The following is an 18285-nucleotide window of genomic DNA, read 5'->3' as shown; positions in this document are numbered from 1 at the left end:
GTTGGTCTCATAATTATCTTATAATTATTTTTATTCATTTTAATCATCTTGTTTTTATTTTATGAATAATATTTTCATCTATCTCTTTATCTTGTTGAATAATTAATCTAAAATACCTAAAACTTTTAATTAAGGAAACTTCTTGCCCATCCAATTTAACTATATTCTCTTATCTATTGTTAGAAGTATTCAAGAAGAAAAACTCAGGGAAAAGAGTGGTGAACATCAACTCAATTCAATCTTGGCAACCAACATGACTGGCATACATCAAGTGATATATCATGAACAATTAGATAATGAACATCCTTGACATTTCAAGACATCCCTTCTGTTCAATCAAATATGCAGCCATATCAGTTAGGATGCCACACATAAATTCATTCGGAAAGGCAGTCACATTAATATGATCAAAGAAATTCCTCAAAGCTGACCTCATGGAAATCTCAGGAAAATGATTTTTCTACTGGATTTCTCATCACAGCATTTTTCTTGCTCATGCTCATGGTATTTATTGCAACTCTGTGTTGGTTACAGTGTGATTCACACAATCGCCATACCGAAAACAACGAAGGTAGATTTAAACACTTGCTCTTGTGCATGCCAACCAATGCATATTACTAGATCAGAGAATCTATACGTAGAGTACCTGCCCAACATTTAGCAGACTCTCATGGGGAACCTTAAAGATGACACTCTTCTCCCTGCAAATCCTCCTGAGGAACGAATATATGTAATTGACAGCAATTTTCTTGAGAAAATGTGAATCCCTTTGAGCCCTTATTATTGTGTTCCCAAGAAAGTGCACGACTCCAGCATCCCGACACATGTTCAGAAATTCCAACTCTTCATGCACGGTCAGATCCGCATTTCGTCTAAATGACCTGACCTGACAGTCACTCTGGTATGATTGTACAGGCACACTTGAATCAACAGATGATGAATGTGTCAAATCCACTGCAGAAGATGATGTGCTGCCATTCGTTGTAGTAACCACATTAGTGGAATCGGAATAATATTCATCCACGGCCTCCATATGAACAAATAAAGTAAGGCTTTCAAACAACAGCTTCTCAAAATCATCCTTCCTGTGAAGGTCTTTATACCCATATCTCACAACACAGCGGAATATGTGGTAATCCTTTGGTCCGATCCTTTTGACTAGGAACCGTTCCTCTGAAGGAACAGAGTACACCGGAAGGTACTTCACACAAACAAAGACCACAACAGAGTGGATGGCTGGGAGGTTGGTAATGAAGTGAGAGAAGATACGGGGAACGCCACTGGCCAATTCTGTATATATGAGGCCTATTCCAGGAACACGGACAAGGCCTAAGCTGGGACCCAGTCCTAGAATCCATGCCACAGAGACCTTGCTATGAATCTCGAACTCGTATCGTTTCTTGGTACCATAGTGCCACACATACATTGTTAGGAGAAATGCTGCTGCAACCACAAGAGGGACCCAACCACCTTGATCGACCTTCAGTAGTACCGCTGAGAGATATGTGAGCTCTACAAGCAATGACAGACTGGCAAAGGCAGTGACAAGGGTCCAATGGCTCCGCCATACCAACAGCATAATTGGGATCATGAGGAGTGTTGTTACCAACATATCTATCACAACAGCAGTTCCTGCATGTAGATTATGGAAATACAAACTGCAGGTCATACAAATAGAAATATGCTGCATTCCAAATGATCAACATATGACTGTAGATTGACTGACAACTGAACTAGTTAACAAAACACAAAGGAGAATTATGATTATCAGGTCACAGTTTTTTCCAACTTAAGTATAATCTTGTAATAGAAAGGGATAGAAAAATTAGACCCTTACAACTAACTTCAAGCTCTAGAAATGCTAGTTGTGCTCTTTGTGTAACAAAATTATATATAGTAAAAAGGTGTAGGTTTTTAACAAATAATGCTCAATACAATTGCAAGTATGGTAAAGATTGAGATTTGTTGGCTCTGGTAGATTAATCAGACACACAAATCCAGAAGCATATAATATGCCTGTTAGATGTCAACAAAGTACCAAAAAGCCAACAATGTGTTGCTCTGAATATAGGACCTGTGCATATGATTGATTCCCAGTCTCGTTATGCTGTGCCCACATGTAACCTGTATGAGATGTGCCCCAAAGTTGAATACCATCGTCATATGATATTATACAATGATTTAATTCTTAGGGTGTAATAAATCTGCTACATTCAAGTTTTTACTTCTATTCTAATAAAATTTGTTATTGAGTATCTTGAGGCTAAATTCATCATCAGTGACTTGGCATTATACTACCAAGTGAATTTCACTGTAAGCATTGTATACTGTTTGTTTACAACCTTAACTTGTAACATAATTGTACATCAGGCGCGTTATGCAGTGAATGTAAACTTCCAAGGTTTTCTTGGCACTACTAATAGTTCATTATGACATCTAGCAGTCCCCGAAAAGAGGTGGAACTAATGGTAGTTTTCCTTCACATATCCAGCATTTAACCGATGAATTGAAGGAGCCAAACTATAAAGTAGAACGAGATCAGATAGATCAAGATCAGATAGATCGAGATATGATATTCTGAGAGAAGCACATGATTACATTATCTTCTTTTTATTTTACACCCAAGTCAACAATTGTGCTAAATGACAGAACATGGGAAAACATAATAAGAGAGACAAAAGAATCATTTGTTCAGAAGAAGCTACAGTAAACTCCAACAAATAAGCTCCAGAATAGCCAAACTTAAAACATAATAAGAGAGAAAAAAAATTTGTTCAGAAGAAGCTACAGTGAAGTCCAGCAAATTTGTTCCAAAATAGCCAGACTAACTAATTTTGAAGAAGCTTCTTATAAGCTATGGTCAAACTCACTAAATCAATTAATCAGACATGTACCAGAATACATATACATGTGCATGGACATATCATTTGTAATGTCACATTTCATTTTGGAGACACTTTTTATTAGCTATATTTAAATTTACTAAATCGATTATTTAGATATGTACAAGTATATCTATGCATGTGCATGGAAAAGTAATGTAATTAAGGTAAACTCACCATAGGCATTTCCAATCTGACTTTTATTTCCGAATCCAGCAGTAACAGCTATACAGAGAATCAAAAGAACCCAATTGATATCTGGAATGTATATCTGATTTAGATTTTTTTTTGATGTATGAATAATCTTGACTCTAGGAAAGCACCTAAGTGCTTGTGCTTGCTTGATAATTGAGAAGGTAGCGGAGATAGTGGCTTGGCTACCAATTACAGCTGCTGCAGCTGCGACAATGAACACTGGCCAGTATATGACATCTGCACCAAAAGCCATTTGTTAAAACACCATATATAAAAGAACTTAAGCTATCTAGTGGTCTATGCTAGAGAAGTCAGAAACCATTATTTACCAGGAATAGAAAGATAAAATGCATCTGCTACATGATGTTTATTCTTCGTAATATATGCTGCTTGTCCAGCGTACGCCAATAGAAGGCAGGGAAACACAACTAGAGTGAAAGCAAGCTACACTAAAATAGAATAATTTTTGTTACAAAGGTGGGTATACATTGCTCTCTACTTAATAAAGTAGTCTGTAATTAGAAAAAATAGTAGTCTTTGCCTCTTTGGAGTACCTGAACAGCAAGCACAGGAAAAAGACACACATCAGCAAATAATGCTTCTGTTCCTGTAAAAGAAATTTCATGGTTGATCGAGATTTTTCATTTTTGGTACACAGAGTAAGTCCACATAAATGTCACAGAATTCCAACACAGTTAATGGAGCTGACCTGTGATACTTAGTATTATTCCACCCAAGGAAGTCCAAATATTGTGTCCCCGTCTTAAGTACCAATATACACAAACTGGAGAAAAAGCCCTTAGAACTGAATGATCGTACTTCCATATATTCATAGCACCAATAACTCCAATCATAACAAACCATAGGAGGACAATGGGAGCAAAAAGCCATCCAACTCTATCTGTACCATAGTGTTGCATGCTAAATAGACCAATCAATATGATGACGGCTACAATTATTATTGCATCTGTTGCATTGTATTGAGAGTGACAACACAAATAGATTAGTCATTCCCATATGATAAAAGAAGTAAAGCTTATAATACATTTACTACATAAAATAAACTTGTTTATCTTCCATCCTGTGTAGAGATAAACTAAGTATAAAAATTTTCTTTTTTTTTTTAACCATCACCTCCAAGACAAATGAAAGTTTGCAACTAACATCAACCTCTTTGCTCACTGTCGCCTACATGATGTGATTGCACAGTCTAACCATTGTGCTATTTTCAAGGATCAAGGTGCCACTCTATCCGAGGAATCTATACATGATACATGGAATACTGCCAAGCTTTCAAGTGACATGAAACTCCATGACTCTGAAACAACCATGCAGTCATATGTTGAACTCTAATAGCCCCTTAATGTAAATTACAGCCACGTAATGGAAACATCCTTGACCTATATTCCCAGTTCAATTGCCAGTTAGCCTTCCTGAAACCTTAATCTCTGTTTCTACCAGTCAGTGAGTTAACCTTATAAGTATTGCCAACCTCTTTCTTCTCCTTATATATTTACTTTATCTTGAGGACCTCAAGGCCCGCTGTTTATTGGACCCAGTAGTGGCACCACCAAGTGGTTCATGCAAAACCAGTTATCCAAGGAGATTGTGTTTAACCACAACACAAAAGCTTCTGCAAATATTAGCAATGGGGACTGTACATTATCAGAAAGACATATCCATCACTATAATAGTACTCATTGACATGTAAATATAATTTTCATGCCACAAAGGCACAAAATTTAAGCTTGTTTTGTATTAATAGTACCCCAAATAGATGTCGTGTTGTAGTTTGGTTTTATCAGTAAGGTATTCAAAGTTCTAAACAAAAAATCTGTACAGCAAAATAGTTGAAATTGTGCACCTCCCAAGTCAACAAGCAATATGCAGTGAATACCTTGCACTGCTCCTACCACCAACATGAGTCGACAGCAGGTGAATCAGGGTCCTCAATTTGATGAGACTACATATTGATATGGTATGCTTGCAAGATCTATGCATGGAACTAGTTCCATGGAGGCATCTGATGCTAGTAAACAGTGTGTTATTGATACAATAACATTATGGTGGTCATTGCCTTATTGTCAAACAAATCATCTGGTAGAAGGCACCTACAACAAGTATGACTGTGATATGAATTGACTCCATAGGATGGTCTACTGGAGTTGTGGCTCTTGTCACTGTTGTCGTGTGTCATAAAATGTATCACAATAGAAAAAAAGACCAACTATCACCATACATTTGTTGGTCATGAGATCCACAGTAATAAGAAGCTACAGATAAGACAAATTCCTCTCGATGCCAACATCATATAAGGTCTATCGCACCTCCTCATAGTCATCCATTCTTTTCCCCTATTATTTATCTCAGTGGCCATAAACGAGCCATATGGATCCTCATGCTCTATGATATGTATTATAGGTGGCATATGTGAGATATTGCTCCTCAGTCCCCCTGCCCTCCTTGTTTAGTTATGAGCAGCAGGAACAAGCTATTCACCACCCTGTCAACTATCATTGATCAATGCACTGTTGTCCATGTCACTGCTATCTCCATGGACCTCACAGAGCATGGACCGCGAGGGAGGTCTCATTACCCAACTGAATTTGTTGTTCATCAATTGTGTCAATGGATCAATTGACTAAGACGCTAGACCCTTTTGTAGATGGTCAACGTCTTGCTCACAACCACTAGTAGATTGACCGCCCAAAGTCCGACCATGTATGGTCACTGCTCTTCCCCATATCGATCGATATCCTGCGACCCTATTGTTCCTCTTCTTGTATTGCCTTGGTATTGAATCAAGATAGAAGTTGAGTCCCCTACCTCATCCAATAAAGGATTACCTAAGTTCTCTATTGAACAAACACAATCGAATCATCATTATGAAATTGGAATTTGAATGAATCTACCTCAGGTCTGCTTCCTTATCACTATCAGCACAGTACAACCTCAAACATATGTTATAGTGCATGTACACTAAATTTTTCAAGTGTCTATATGACAGCCATTTGCAAACTTTCATGTGGATCAAGGCAAACATAATTACTTTTGCAACAGTTGAATAACGCGGTATGTGTTAGGACTCAAATGACAACTTTTCTCAAATTTAATCTCAAGCCTCCGAATTGCAATCACCACTGCAACATTACAATTAATAGTTTTATTAAGTAAACAATCATTTAATGTAAAAATAAGGGAAATTACAAGGATATTGGTATATTACTTAGACCTATCTAATACAGACATATTATTGCAATGTTATCCAAAGACATGCCAGAAGCTTCTCGCGACATAGATAATTAAGGAACTATATCTTACTGTCAGGTTACCAACTATCATTAAATCTATCACTAATTTGGTATGCCTTCATTATAGCATTGGTTGTCTTAGCACTTTTTTGGCTCAAGTTTGTATATCACATTGTGGACAGCTTGAGCAACTCCAGTTCAGTCTTTAGATTACACCTCTACTGGTATGCTGAATTAATATAATATGCTACATGGTAATAGCAAAATTTTAAAACCAAGCATGCATTGAATATATATTTTAAAAATTAAATTGAAGAATAATAATTTTTAAATCCATAGTGTGAATATCCGGGGACATCTGGCTGTCCCATCAATGATCAATGATCTCAATATAAGGAGATGCCTTGAAATCATCTCTAGGGCCCTTCTAATCTCGTCCTTAAGTGACATTATAAGATGAATCCAATAGCCCATTTGAAAATTGAGAAAGTAATTAGTACACAAGTAGTGATTGTTTAACCGATAGCATGTATTCTATATTTTACATGTCAAGCATTGGCATCCCTTAGTGTGCATATTATCACTTCCACAATTGTCGTATTTTAATCAATTCTGTATAAAAGTTTAACCCAGAAATAAAGGTTTAACATTTTATCTATTTCATCAAAGATGAGATACTCACATAAAATAAAATTTTATGGATATGGAAGTACCATTACTTCTCTCGGGGTGATTCACCTTGATTCCACTTGCTGCTGATAAAACTGCCAATGTATACAAGTTTCTTATTCAGATGACTGAGAAGTATTTTAACCAGAGTAAGATTGACATCAGCTATTAAATCATATGTACTGATGTTTGAAGTAACCACTATCACCGAATTGCTAGAAGTAAAAACTGAATGCAAGTCTGATAGTTATGTTTCTAGATCCATTAAGTCTAATAGAAATTTCCTCACCAACAGATCAAACTTTAAGATTACTCTCTTTTTGCATGTATATGTTCTTTAAAGTTTAAACCAATGTGAGCATCTATATCTCATGATCCTCCGTTTCATATTGTGAATTTAAAGCCACAGAGATCTAGTGATGCAAAATTGAATTGATTAGAGTTAGACAGCTCATATACTGTAATCCTCAATGAGTCATAGGTTTGATATATTTTATTTTAGATTTTTTGCTTGCATTTTATTGAGTTCAAAGCCAAAATCCAGCCTTTTACACGTTTAATTAATGGATTTAAAATTCAAATATTAGATTCATTCAATCAATTCGACTCTCCGTTTTTATTTTTGCTGCATAAATCATGACACTGGAAGCCAGCTAATGAAACAACAAAGAGAGCAGAGGATACAGAATAAAGAACTGCTGAAAAGGTTCAATTGTCAGACTAATTTTGATGTCTGGATTTTCCAATTTGTGATACTACTAATCCTTTTTCCTTTCTTTAAAACTATTGTGTCGAACAAACTCCAGCTAAAAAACAGTTATTCCATCCTATAAGATCTTCAGTCGAATAATATCAGCAATTGTTAATTTTTCATTTATATTCCTGGATTACTTGATCTACATCATTGATAATCAACAGCTATGTGAAAATAGTAACTAAATACAGAACGAATTTAACAAACAATTTAATAAAGTAGAATGATAACCTGATATAGCAGGAGTGAGAATTCCATCACCAATAACCATACAAGTACCAATAATAACAAGAACAAGGATAGTGTTCTTCTTGTATGCATGTGCTTCCAACCACCACCTGACCTTTGCTGCTAGTGAGTTATCCTCATATGTCTGGCAACTATAGGTTGTTAGTTCTTCATCTGTCCGATGTTGGTCTGGAATAGTTTTAATTTTCGCATGCCTGCAAAGTAGCGAATAAAGTGCAAATGTTCCACCTGCAAGGTGAAAAAACATAATGCCTTAAACAGAGAATGAGATAGCAATGTATTCGATGTTACCACTCCAGAAAATATTTACTTTGAAGTTGTTCAAACATGGGGATGAAGCAATATTTTCTAGCTAATTAGTTTACAATTTCATCAAAGATCCATTGTTTATAAGAAGTTCAATGCTGGGCATAACAGTTCTGCATTATATTACCACTGCACAATGAAAAGTATGTCATGTTTTCTCAAATTAAAAAATATATACAGAATTCATAAATCTACCAACTCTGTTAATTTTGGGTCTAAGAATTGAGTACCGTAGCCCATTGATGAAAATCATGAGTCTTTTTTGTGGTAATTGGTTATTGTACAGAAAATCTTTCTAACCCTAATATCTTTAGGGTTGGCAAGGTTCTACAGCAGAAAATCCAAGACTAGATCACTATATTCACCTATTGAAGGACACAAGAGGCCAAAGTACAAACTATATCGACTTAACATTAACTCAGCGTGAAAATATTAAGCTACAAGCACTTGTTAGATAAGTAGTTGACAGAAGCCTCATATATTATTAAAAAAGTTGGACATGCCAGAATATGATGTTGGACGATCTAAAAGATCATGACTACCTGTCAAACCAATACAGTGCAGTACTATTATATCAAACAGTAGGCTTATGGCTTACCTGTATTACCCATATAACTTAAAAAAAAAAGCATACTGAATGGTACTAAGCTGAATTTTCTAGTTCAAGTGCTTGGTCGGATCCACAAATGTCAGTTGCATATACCAGTCCAACTGATATTTTAAAACCATGTATATAGCTGAGGTAAAAAATCTTGGAATGTGTTGCAATGGCTGATCTAACTCTTAGAGAGGGCACCCATAGCACTCATTGGTTTGCTCAATATGCGAAGAACAGCAATTTTTGTGGAGTTTCGAAGGATAATTTGCATCCTCAGCTTCGTCATATTTTGTGCTCCGAGAAGCATGGGTTACAATGTAACAGACTTGTTTCTTCAGTAATATAATATAGTTTTTTTGGGGGGGTTAAAAAAACTCATAGATCTAATTCAAAAAAGCAAAAGTAACAGATGAGCTAAAAATCGAAAAGTATTATGGAAGCAAATAACAAAGATGAAAGTAACAGTGCTATTTTATGAAAGAAAGCGTCAATGTTGGTAAGGTTTCCTTCTGATGCTGGACTTTCTGTTCATGATGATTTCAAGGTAAACAAAGGTTCCTCTATAAAATTCAGGCTGGAGATCAGCAAAGTAAATAGATCATGTTGGCTTCAGACATCATAATGATAAACCGTTTATGGATTGTAGCAATTTTTGTTGGGCAGATCAAAGGGTTTCGATAGGTTTCCGAAAGGGTCAAGAGTAGTCTAGAGAGGTTTATGGAGGGTCAAGGGAATCTTGAAGTAGTATGAAGGGTAAGGAGATAAAGTGTCGGTGACTTCCAACTCTACATGGCATATGAAAGCAAGTAAAAGAAACAGAAGCTAAGAGAAATATAAGTTCACTAATTTTAAATTGAACCATATATAACACTAAAGAAAGAGATCGCACTCATGCATAAGAAAAAAACCTCTAGGTTTAAGCAAAATCTCAGGGCCAACCTACATTAATTGCCACGGTTAAGGTTCCAACTCGAAAATCATCCCATGCCCATGTCAGGTTCTATCAAGCAAAGATTTTGAAGGCTTGTAACACTGACCTCTGGTCCTCCTCATAAACAAAGCTAAACACTAGAACATCTAAATTAAAGGCACAAAAAAAAAAAAGGGATTCTGGCACTTTGTCTCTAACATAGCAAAGTGTACGAAAGGAAATCGATCAAACTAAGATGCAACGTGCAAGAAAACATTGCTCGATTTACTTGCATAACCTTTTCCACGGAACAAATGAGTTGATCAAACAACCCAGAACAGAGGAAAAATCTGAAGTCTACGTACTCTAAATACAATCCAGGGGTTCATTTCAAGAACATCATTTAAAATTAAAAAATTGAGCAAATAATTCGACGAGAAGAAAGGAGAGAAACTTAGACACGCAGATCATCAACTTACCCCGACCATTGTCATTTGCCCTCAACACCACAAGAACATACTTGAGGAGCACGACGAGCGTTAGGGAGTATATGATCAAAGAAAGAGCTCCCACCACATCCTCCGGATCGTCCACCCCCCGAGGGAAGGCGTTGCAGAAGACATAGAGAGGAGAGGTTCCCAGGTCTCCGAAAACGACGCCCAGGCTCTGGAACGCGAGCCGCAGAATCGCCGCCGACGTCAACCTCTGCGTGCGTTCATGCAGGTCCGCATCATGGAATCCGAAGAAGGCGACGCACGCGGGTACGTAGGAAGAGGAATCGGTACCTTTTCTCGGTGCATGTCGCGGAGCCGACCGGCCTCTTCCTCCATGGGCTGATCCAGCTTCTGATCCAGGACCCACATGTTCCCCTTGGAGTTCTGGCCATCGGACGGTGCCGCCGCCATGGGGAGCCGCCGGAGGTTAGATTCCGGCGGCGTTCGATGGCTGCCGAAGCCGACCGCCTAAAACGGGAGGCTTCCGGTTCACGTCGCGGCCCAAAGACGTAGGTACATTCAAAGGCGTACGAGTAGCGAGGAGACGCCACGATGAAGCGCGATGACAGATTAAACGGACGAAACTACATTCGATACGTATATAATTAACATCAAAGCATTCTGGCGTCAGTAACATATTATTATTAGGAGGCATCGAGCAGAAGCAAAGGCTAAAAAAGGGCAATTTACTGGAAATACATGCGGTGGAGCAGAGTGATAGGTGAACAAGACCGGATTAATAGGCGAGATTAATTGCTACACGACGAGTACAGTGACCGCAGAAGAGATTAAAATTGGTGGTATGTGATTTGCATGGCTATTAGACTGCAATACTGTTCCAATTAACAACGGTGAGTGACGTACTAACCAACATGAAGGAACGACCGGTTGCCAACCTCGCTTTCCTTTCTGGCCTCGCCTCGGTGTGACCTGCTGCAACTTGTTTGGATGTTAATGGCCATACTCGAGATATTGATTTATTCTAAACAGCACAATATATATACACACACACACAATCAAAACCATTTATTTTATTTATGCAACAAAAACATGTTTTCAATCGACACACACACCCACATCCATACAGCTAAACAGCTTTTGTTGAGCGACTCAGAAAACCACAAACCCTTGTGGAAAGTTACCTGTTGATTGATGATAAGCATAATGAATACCAACACGCATAAGCAAACACATGTTCATTACATCATCAAGCATGCATATGGCCATGCGGTCGTCAAGCATATATGAGTACAAACTCCGACAAGTTCCTGCAGGTGATGTTGAGGCACATCATTAGCAGGAGTGGTAGGAAATAGTGACAACTAAGTTCCATTTACCAAAAGCATAAGCTGCTGTCCACACAGGAATATAATTTAAAAAAAAAATCATGTCAATTTTGGTGTTAACACAAGTGAAAGGCAACTAATTAATCATAAAATGATCTACAGAAGAACAAAAAATCACCCATTGCTCTTAGCAGGGGATTCACCCATTGCTCTTAAGGGGCAAGAATCAGTGATCATATTTGCAGGGCCATCACCGGTCACTGCTTTCTTTGACTGCCGCTAAACTTGCCTCCTTACAATGGTCGGTTTCTGGACTTGCTAGAATTCGTTCTTTCCAATAACAGTTCCAAGCCATCACGAAGAATGCACAAGTTTGTGGTATGAACACTAATATTATTCCTTTCTGAAAAAAAAAAACAGAATTTTATATTTTATGCTGCAATATCTCAGATTGTTTATACCCTCACATATGATATAAATCAAGAACATCCAAGTAACATTAAGTACTAATTGATAACTACCAACAAACTCAAAAATTTATATGACCATCACAATTCCCCAACATGAACAATTTGATTTAAAGGATTATTCTAAGACTGCATTCCAGACAGAGACACAACCTTGACCGAAAAGGGGGAAAATTTTCTGATTTACAAAGTAGTCTTATTCTTATAGGGCAAATCTACAACATAGGAAAAGGAAAGATAATGCCCCAACATATTCAACAATCTACCGAAAAACAATGCCCCAATACCTTTCTGCTGGTTGGCCTCTTTCCCTTTCATATGGCACTAGTACTATGGTGGGGATTCTATAGAAAAATGAGCCATACCAAGAGAAACTAACCCTACAGTGCATGGAAGGAAAAATAATATGCATAAAGAGGCAACTGACAAGTAATATGCAACTTCTAATTCTTTGATATATTTCTTTTGGTATGCGACAAGGGGGGACCGGAAGTCATATAGTGAACTAGATGAGTAGATTTACCCTTACACCAAGTATTTTGACTTCCAGTGGATACCTAGGAAATCAGTTTTGGACTGTTTACTCCTACACCAAGTCGTAATACTTGGTGCAAGAGTAAATCTACTTAAACTGACAAGTAAGATGACTTGTGATTTACTCTTACTCTCAGCTGATACCAAGGAAATCAGGTCTCGAAAGTTTTACATCTCCAGTCAGAAATCACAGCATCACTCTTGTTCACCATCCTTTGTCTGTTCATTATCCCTTCCAACATTCCATCTCTTTCACACAACCTAACACCTCCTAACATGCTGGTCAATGCAGACTAGATGAATATGCTAGAAGGAATGATTTTTAAAGCACATGATTTGGCCATCTGCCACCAACGATGATTTCAATAGCAAATTTTAGAAAGTTCAATTAGCTTGTTCATAGCTCATTCTAGGAGAATATACTATCTGGCTTGTGATAAGTCGATGTGGACTGTTTGCCTCTTTTGATCAAGAAAAATAGCATCTCTGGTCCACTCAATTAAGCATATAATATCATTTAGTTATCACGTTTTACCACAATGCATCACCATCACCTAGCTACAAAATTTTAGCTACTTAGTATCTCCTCCAGGGTCTGTGTCTCGAGTCCATCATATCTATTGATTATGGAATAATCTTACATGTGCAATGGAACAAATGATAACATAATGAGCTGAAATTTCCTTATGGTGGGAAGTATATTTCCAGCGGTGACTAAAAGGCTCCAAACAGACCAAAATGTCAAACTGTTATTGATTTAGAATGTGGATGCTTCATGAAATCTCCACGACAACAACGGGTCAGGTTCTTTGTTGTTATTGTTAGGACCATAAACGGTATTAAGAGGAGGGGGGGCGGGGGGGCAATCAAACCCGTATCGAAAATGCGTTTTAACTTAAAAATATTCGTAAGAATAGTGAGCAAGTAAATCAATTTGTAATAGAAATGAAAAGCATAAAGAAAATACAAACCGATTTATAATGGTTCGATCGTCCCGACCTATGTCCACTCCCGATTCCTCTTCACTCAAGGCCACCGGCTTTCACTACCGATTTTCTTTTCAACGGATAAAGATCAACTACCCTACTCTTTCTCCTTTTCTTAGGCTTAGGAGAGAACCTTCACACCTCTCTTTTACACAAGACCACACTCCTCCCTTAGAAAACTTCTAACTCTAGGAGAAAGAGACTCTAAACTTTAAAAAAGATTAGAACACTTTTTCCTCGAGGACTCTTTCCCCTTTCCACTCTTTTTCTTGCTCTTCCAAGCAGGAATTAGTGGGGTATTTATAGACCCCAAATGACTTATAAAATGGAGCCAAAAAAAGTCTCATCCCGGGTTTTCAAGGTCTTGCCGATACCATCGCCAGTGTTGGGCGATACCACCACCTGCAGCATTAACTGCTGGCGGTACCACTACTAGGTGTATGGGTGGTACCACTACTAGTCTGAGCAACACCACCGCTTGACACTGGCGATACCATAACCAAGTCTTCTAGAAAACGTACACTTCGTACGTTTCAACTCATAGGCGGTTCCATCGCTTGACCCAACTATGGGTCACTGAATGGGCCTCCCAATGGGCCCAAATCAACCTTGACTTAGGCCCAATGGGCCCCTAACTGAGTTGGCATAGTTACACCCAAAACCAACTCAATTACAACCTAAACTACTTCAATCAAGAACCAGTGATTGAAAGAGGCACTCGGGCGCTCGCCTAGGCGCTCGGGCGAGGCGAGGCGAGGCCCAAGCGCCTCGCTAATGTCCCAGGCGGCGCGCTTCAAACAGGCGCCGCCTGGGCGCTCGCCCGAGCCCAGGCGTTGGGCGCTTCGGGCGAGCGCCTGGGTAAACCAAGTGACCGAACCAGGATTTTAGGTCTGGTTCAGTCCTGGTTCGGTTGTTAGTTGGTTCAATCGAACCAACTAAACCGATATAACCCTTACCTAACCCTAACCCGCTGTCGCTGCCGCTCCCGATCTCGCTGCTCGTCGCTCCTGCTCCCGCTGCCGCTGTTCGTCACTATCGCTGCTCGCGCCTCCCGCAAGCCTTCCCGCTGCTCGCGACTCCCGCGAGCCCTCCCGCTGCTCGCGCCTCCCGCTCCCTTTCTCTTTCCCGCTGCCGCTCGCCGCTGCTTCCTCGTTTCTCCGTCAGGCTCAGTATACAACATACTCTTAATATTAAGTTTATTTGAATTTTGAAATGATTAATTTTCAATACTGTTAATAGATTAATAATATATTATTTTGATTTTAATGTTGTTAATTTTTATTTTGATGTAAAATTTTATTGTTTTGAATTTTGAAACTTTTTGTTAATGTGACATTGTGATTTTGTATCTTAGATTTTCTTAATTTAATAGCATATTTTTATTTAAAATTTTAAATAATTATATTTATTAATTATATTATATATTTTTATATTTTAGCGCCTCACTTCGCTCTGGCGAGCGCCTAGCGCCTCGGGCGTTTTTGGACCTTGGCGCCTTTTGGCGCCTAGCGCTTTTTAAATCACTGTCAAGAACAACCGATTACAAGACAAGAATACTATGTTATCCGACATGTCATTAGTTCATCCGGCACTTCGTCCGAACCTTCGATGTATCGTCCTCTCCTTCGACGTATTGCCCGATCGACATGTTGACCTCCCGTAACATCCGATCGACATGTTGATCTCCCGCAACATCCAATCTTCTTAGCGCAATGTCTGATCCTTCTGGCCCGATGCCCGAACTCATGGCACGAAGTCCTTCTGCCAGCACGTCAACCAATCTTCTAATATGATGCTCTCCGGCCCAACGTCTGATTCTCCTTCAATCGATTTGTCTTTCCATAATCGAAGTTAGTCCTGCGTCACTCAAACGCTGATTAGATCATAACTTCATCAATTGATTTCATCATCAAAATCCGAGATTCAACAGTTATACTCTTTTATCTATCATGACTGATTAAATCAGTACATATTTCAGCTTCATCTACTAAATGTGATTACTAAGGATGAAGCTAAATAGTTCCAAAACTTCTTGAGGCAGGGCATATGCTCAGACCGAACGACACTAAGAATGCAGCACTAACAACTAAAGTGGCACTCATGTTATGTCAATGACGACAAACACTAAGAATGCAGCACTAACAACTAAAGTGGCACTCATGTTATGTCAATGACGACAAAGTTTTGGACGAACAGAACTAGGGGAAGGAGTAGTCTACCTATGGAGGCAGAGTTGGGATCACATTGGCCAGCTCATTCATGTTGAGTTGGCAGGTCTAAATACATTCCTAATAATAAAGAATCAAAGGCTACTCACTTTCTTCCAACAGGTTAGTAAAAGCTTGAGCAGCTAAACAAATTATTGTTCTAGCATCGTAAATCTATTCCACCTAAGAACACCAAGATATAGATAAGGGACAAATGAAACACAACACATTCTAATGCATGATTCATGTGTACCTTACATCCTTTCTGCCGTTGTATTTTGTTACTTCTTTGGATGATGATAGCAATATTCATATTGCTGATGGCTAGACCAGTAGCTGTATCTAATCTCAATGTCATAAGAACAAAACTCCATTGTGCAAAGTACTCAAACTAAGCTAACAGAAAAAGTTATACACAATTAGATACAATTACTTACACCCGAAAGTTCAGGGTAATTCCAAAGATAGAAATCAGCCACCTTTATGCAAGTAAGAACAAGATGGTTGATCCTTGCAGTAAGTAATATATAAAGCTACTATTAGGAAAAACATAGTGGACAAAATAGAGCAACTGAAAAAAGAGAAACAATATATTAAGACTTTTCAAGAACACTCAAAAGAAGTCACTCTCTGTAATGATACCTCAAAAAAGACAAAAAAAAAAAAAACTAAAGCATGATCCAATTGAAAGCTTTAAACAAAAATACCTTGTTTTGAAGTCATTCTAACACTCATTTGACCCAGTTATCTCAAGACACAGAACTATATGCAACACAAACTATAATCATTCAGCCTTGTAATAAGAACTTCCCATACAACTAGTTAACTCTAGATACAGAGGAACAACCCATAGGGAGAAAGCTCATTGGAAGAACATCTTTCCAAGTCATTCCCAACAAACATATAAGCCAGTTCAGCAATATCAAATATAAGAAAGCAGAAAAAAGTACTAGGGCACAAAATTACACATATCTAGATTCGGATTCAAAGAGGGGGAGCAGCTTTTAGACAAATCAGCATTAACCATAGTTCTCGAGTATTCTACTTCATCATGCTTCCAGTTTCACTAAGAACATGTCAATTTGTAAATATCAAAAGATATAATATCAACACGAATTACAGAGAAAAATGAAGGAAATATCCAGTGGATTATTACATTTTCATTTGAATGAGACAGCACCAGCAGCTGTCATATGAACATTTCCCACAACCAAGATGTTTGAAAGTACAAACCACAGGTAACAAAGTTAAAACTAGGAGCTGAAAAACTACCACCTCTCTACATTCATAAATTCCACGTCTCTTCGTTATTTCTCACATTAAGCTGCTAAAACACTCTGTTGTTCCTCCAGCGGTAACAAAGAAGCAACACTGGCGTATAGATAAGAGACGAGAGCCAAGAGTAGTTACTTGCGTTTAGAGGCCGTCATTTGTTCAGAAGTTTTCCATCTGGATGGAGCTCTTGAGCGGGACGTACTCACCGAGATAGCCACCCAGATGGTCATACAGCGCGCTCTTGTCGATCTGCTGATGGTGGTAGCTCTTGCAGACATAGTAGAAGACGCTCTGCACGAGCAGGCCGACGAGGTTGACCATGACGAGCACCGCGACGAGCGCACCACCGACGAGGACCTTGACGGAGACGCTGGTGACGCCGAGGCTGCCCTCCTCGTTGGGTCCCTTGACGACGATGGCACGGAAGAGGGCGCCAACAAGGCCACATGTGCCAAGGTAGGCGACGACTAGGACGGCGGCCATGCGAGCGCGGCCGCGGAGGAGGTCGCGACTCTTGGCCATGGCAGCGAGGCCGCAGAGGGGCTCAAGAACGGAGATGACGCTGGCGAGGTGCCAGAGGGCGGAGATGTAGACGTGAACGGCGAGGAAGGCGAGGAGGACGAGGACGAAGAAGATGACGAAAAGCCGGGAGGGCGAGCCCTGGAGCGGGCTGAAGAGGAGGAGAAGAAGGACGGCGAGGGCGAAGACGAGGTTATAGAGAAGCATGAGAAGGGCAACCCAGAGGAAGGTGCGAAAGAGGCGGGGAAAGATGGGGCGAACTGCGACAAGGGAGGAGGAGAAGGAGACGGGCTTGGCGGCGTAGAGGGAGGCGACGGTGAAGACGACGGCGGCGGTGGAGAGGAGGGAGAAGGTGAAGAGGAAAAGGAGGTAGGCGAACTGGTAGAGGAGGAGGAGGAGCCAGTCGGAGGCCGGGGCGTCGCTCCTCTGCAGCTGGAGGAGGATGGGGTGGGTGAAGAGGGTATGGGCGAGGATGGCGAATGAGAGGGGGAAAACGAGGGCGAGAGTGATGAGGGCGAAGGTGCGGGGGGCGCCGCGCGGGATCGCCACCGACTCCCGCACCACGTCCGCCATCGACAGGGCCTGCAACTCCTCTAGCTGCAGATCCATTCTTTTCTTGTCTTCGTTTTCTCCTCGCCTCCGCCTCCGCCCTCCGCCTCTGCCTTGGGGTATTCGGGTTCGGGAATTGGCAGGGAAGTAATTG

The 18285-nt window shown here is 39.6% G+C and overlaps 2 protein-coding genes across 2 annotated transcripts; both read right to left on the bottom strand.

Annotated features, from left to right (window-relative positions):
* Positions 1-219: 219 nt before the first annotated feature.
* Positions 220-16745, bottom strand: LOC135671943 (probable potassium transporter 11). Its single transcript, XM_065180376.1, has 10 exons — positions 11177-16745; positions 10600-10892; positions 10294-10519; positions 7983-8228; positions 7042-7092; positions 3787-4044; positions 3632-3684; positions 3407-3521; positions 3060-3314; positions 220-1632 (listed from the first exon to the last, which is right to left on the bottom strand). Exons 2-10 carry the CDS (start codon positions 10717-10719, stop codon positions 632-634), a joined length of 2325 nt encoding a protein of 774 aa, XP_065036448.1. The 5' UTR covers positions 10720-10892; positions 11177-16745; the 3' UTR covers positions 220-631.
* A 124-nt stretch (positions 16746-16869) lies between these two features.
* LOC103982118 (uncharacterized) lies at positions 16870-18282 on the bottom strand. The gene has a single exon (XM_009398935.3). The coding sequence runs from the start codon at positions 18189-18191 to the stop codon at positions 17223-17225; it is 969 nt and encodes a 322-aa protein (XP_009397210.2). The 5' UTR covers positions 18192-18282; the 3' UTR covers positions 16870-17222.
* Between the last annotated feature and the right edge of the window lie 3 nt (positions 18283-18285).

This window comes from Musa acuminata, chromosome BXJ1-4 (assembly GCF_036884655.1).
Source record: "Musa acuminata AAA Group cultivar baxijiao chromosome BXJ1-4, Cavendish_Baxijiao_AAA, whole genome shotgun sequence".
In the NCBI taxonomy this organism is placed as follows: domain Eukaryota; kingdom Viridiplantae; phylum Streptophyta; class Magnoliopsida; order Zingiberales; family Musaceae; genus Musa; species Musa acuminata.
Note: the sequence above shows the minus strand (reverse complement) of the source record. Positions and strands in the feature narration are given on the sequence as shown.

Excerpts from the sequence above, each read along its gene's own strand:
- LOC103982118 (XM_009398935.3), bottom strand. The coding sequence starts at position 18,191 with ATGGATCTGCAGCTAGAGGAGTTGCAGGCCCTGTCGATGGCGGACGTG.
- LOC135671943 (XM_065180376.1), bottom strand. The coding sequence starts at position 10,719 with ATGGCGGCGGCACCGTCCGATGGCCAGAACTCCAAGGGGAACATGTGG. Across the intron at positions 3,522-3,631 it reads TTCCTGTGCTTGCTGTTCAG|CTTGCTTTCACTCTAGTTGT; the intron begins GTACTCCAAAGA and ends ATTTTAGTGTAG. Across the intron at positions 1,633-3,059 it reads TCAGATTGGAAATGCCTATG|GAACTGCTGTTGTGATAGAT; the intron begins GTGAGTTTACCT and ends ATCTACATGCAG.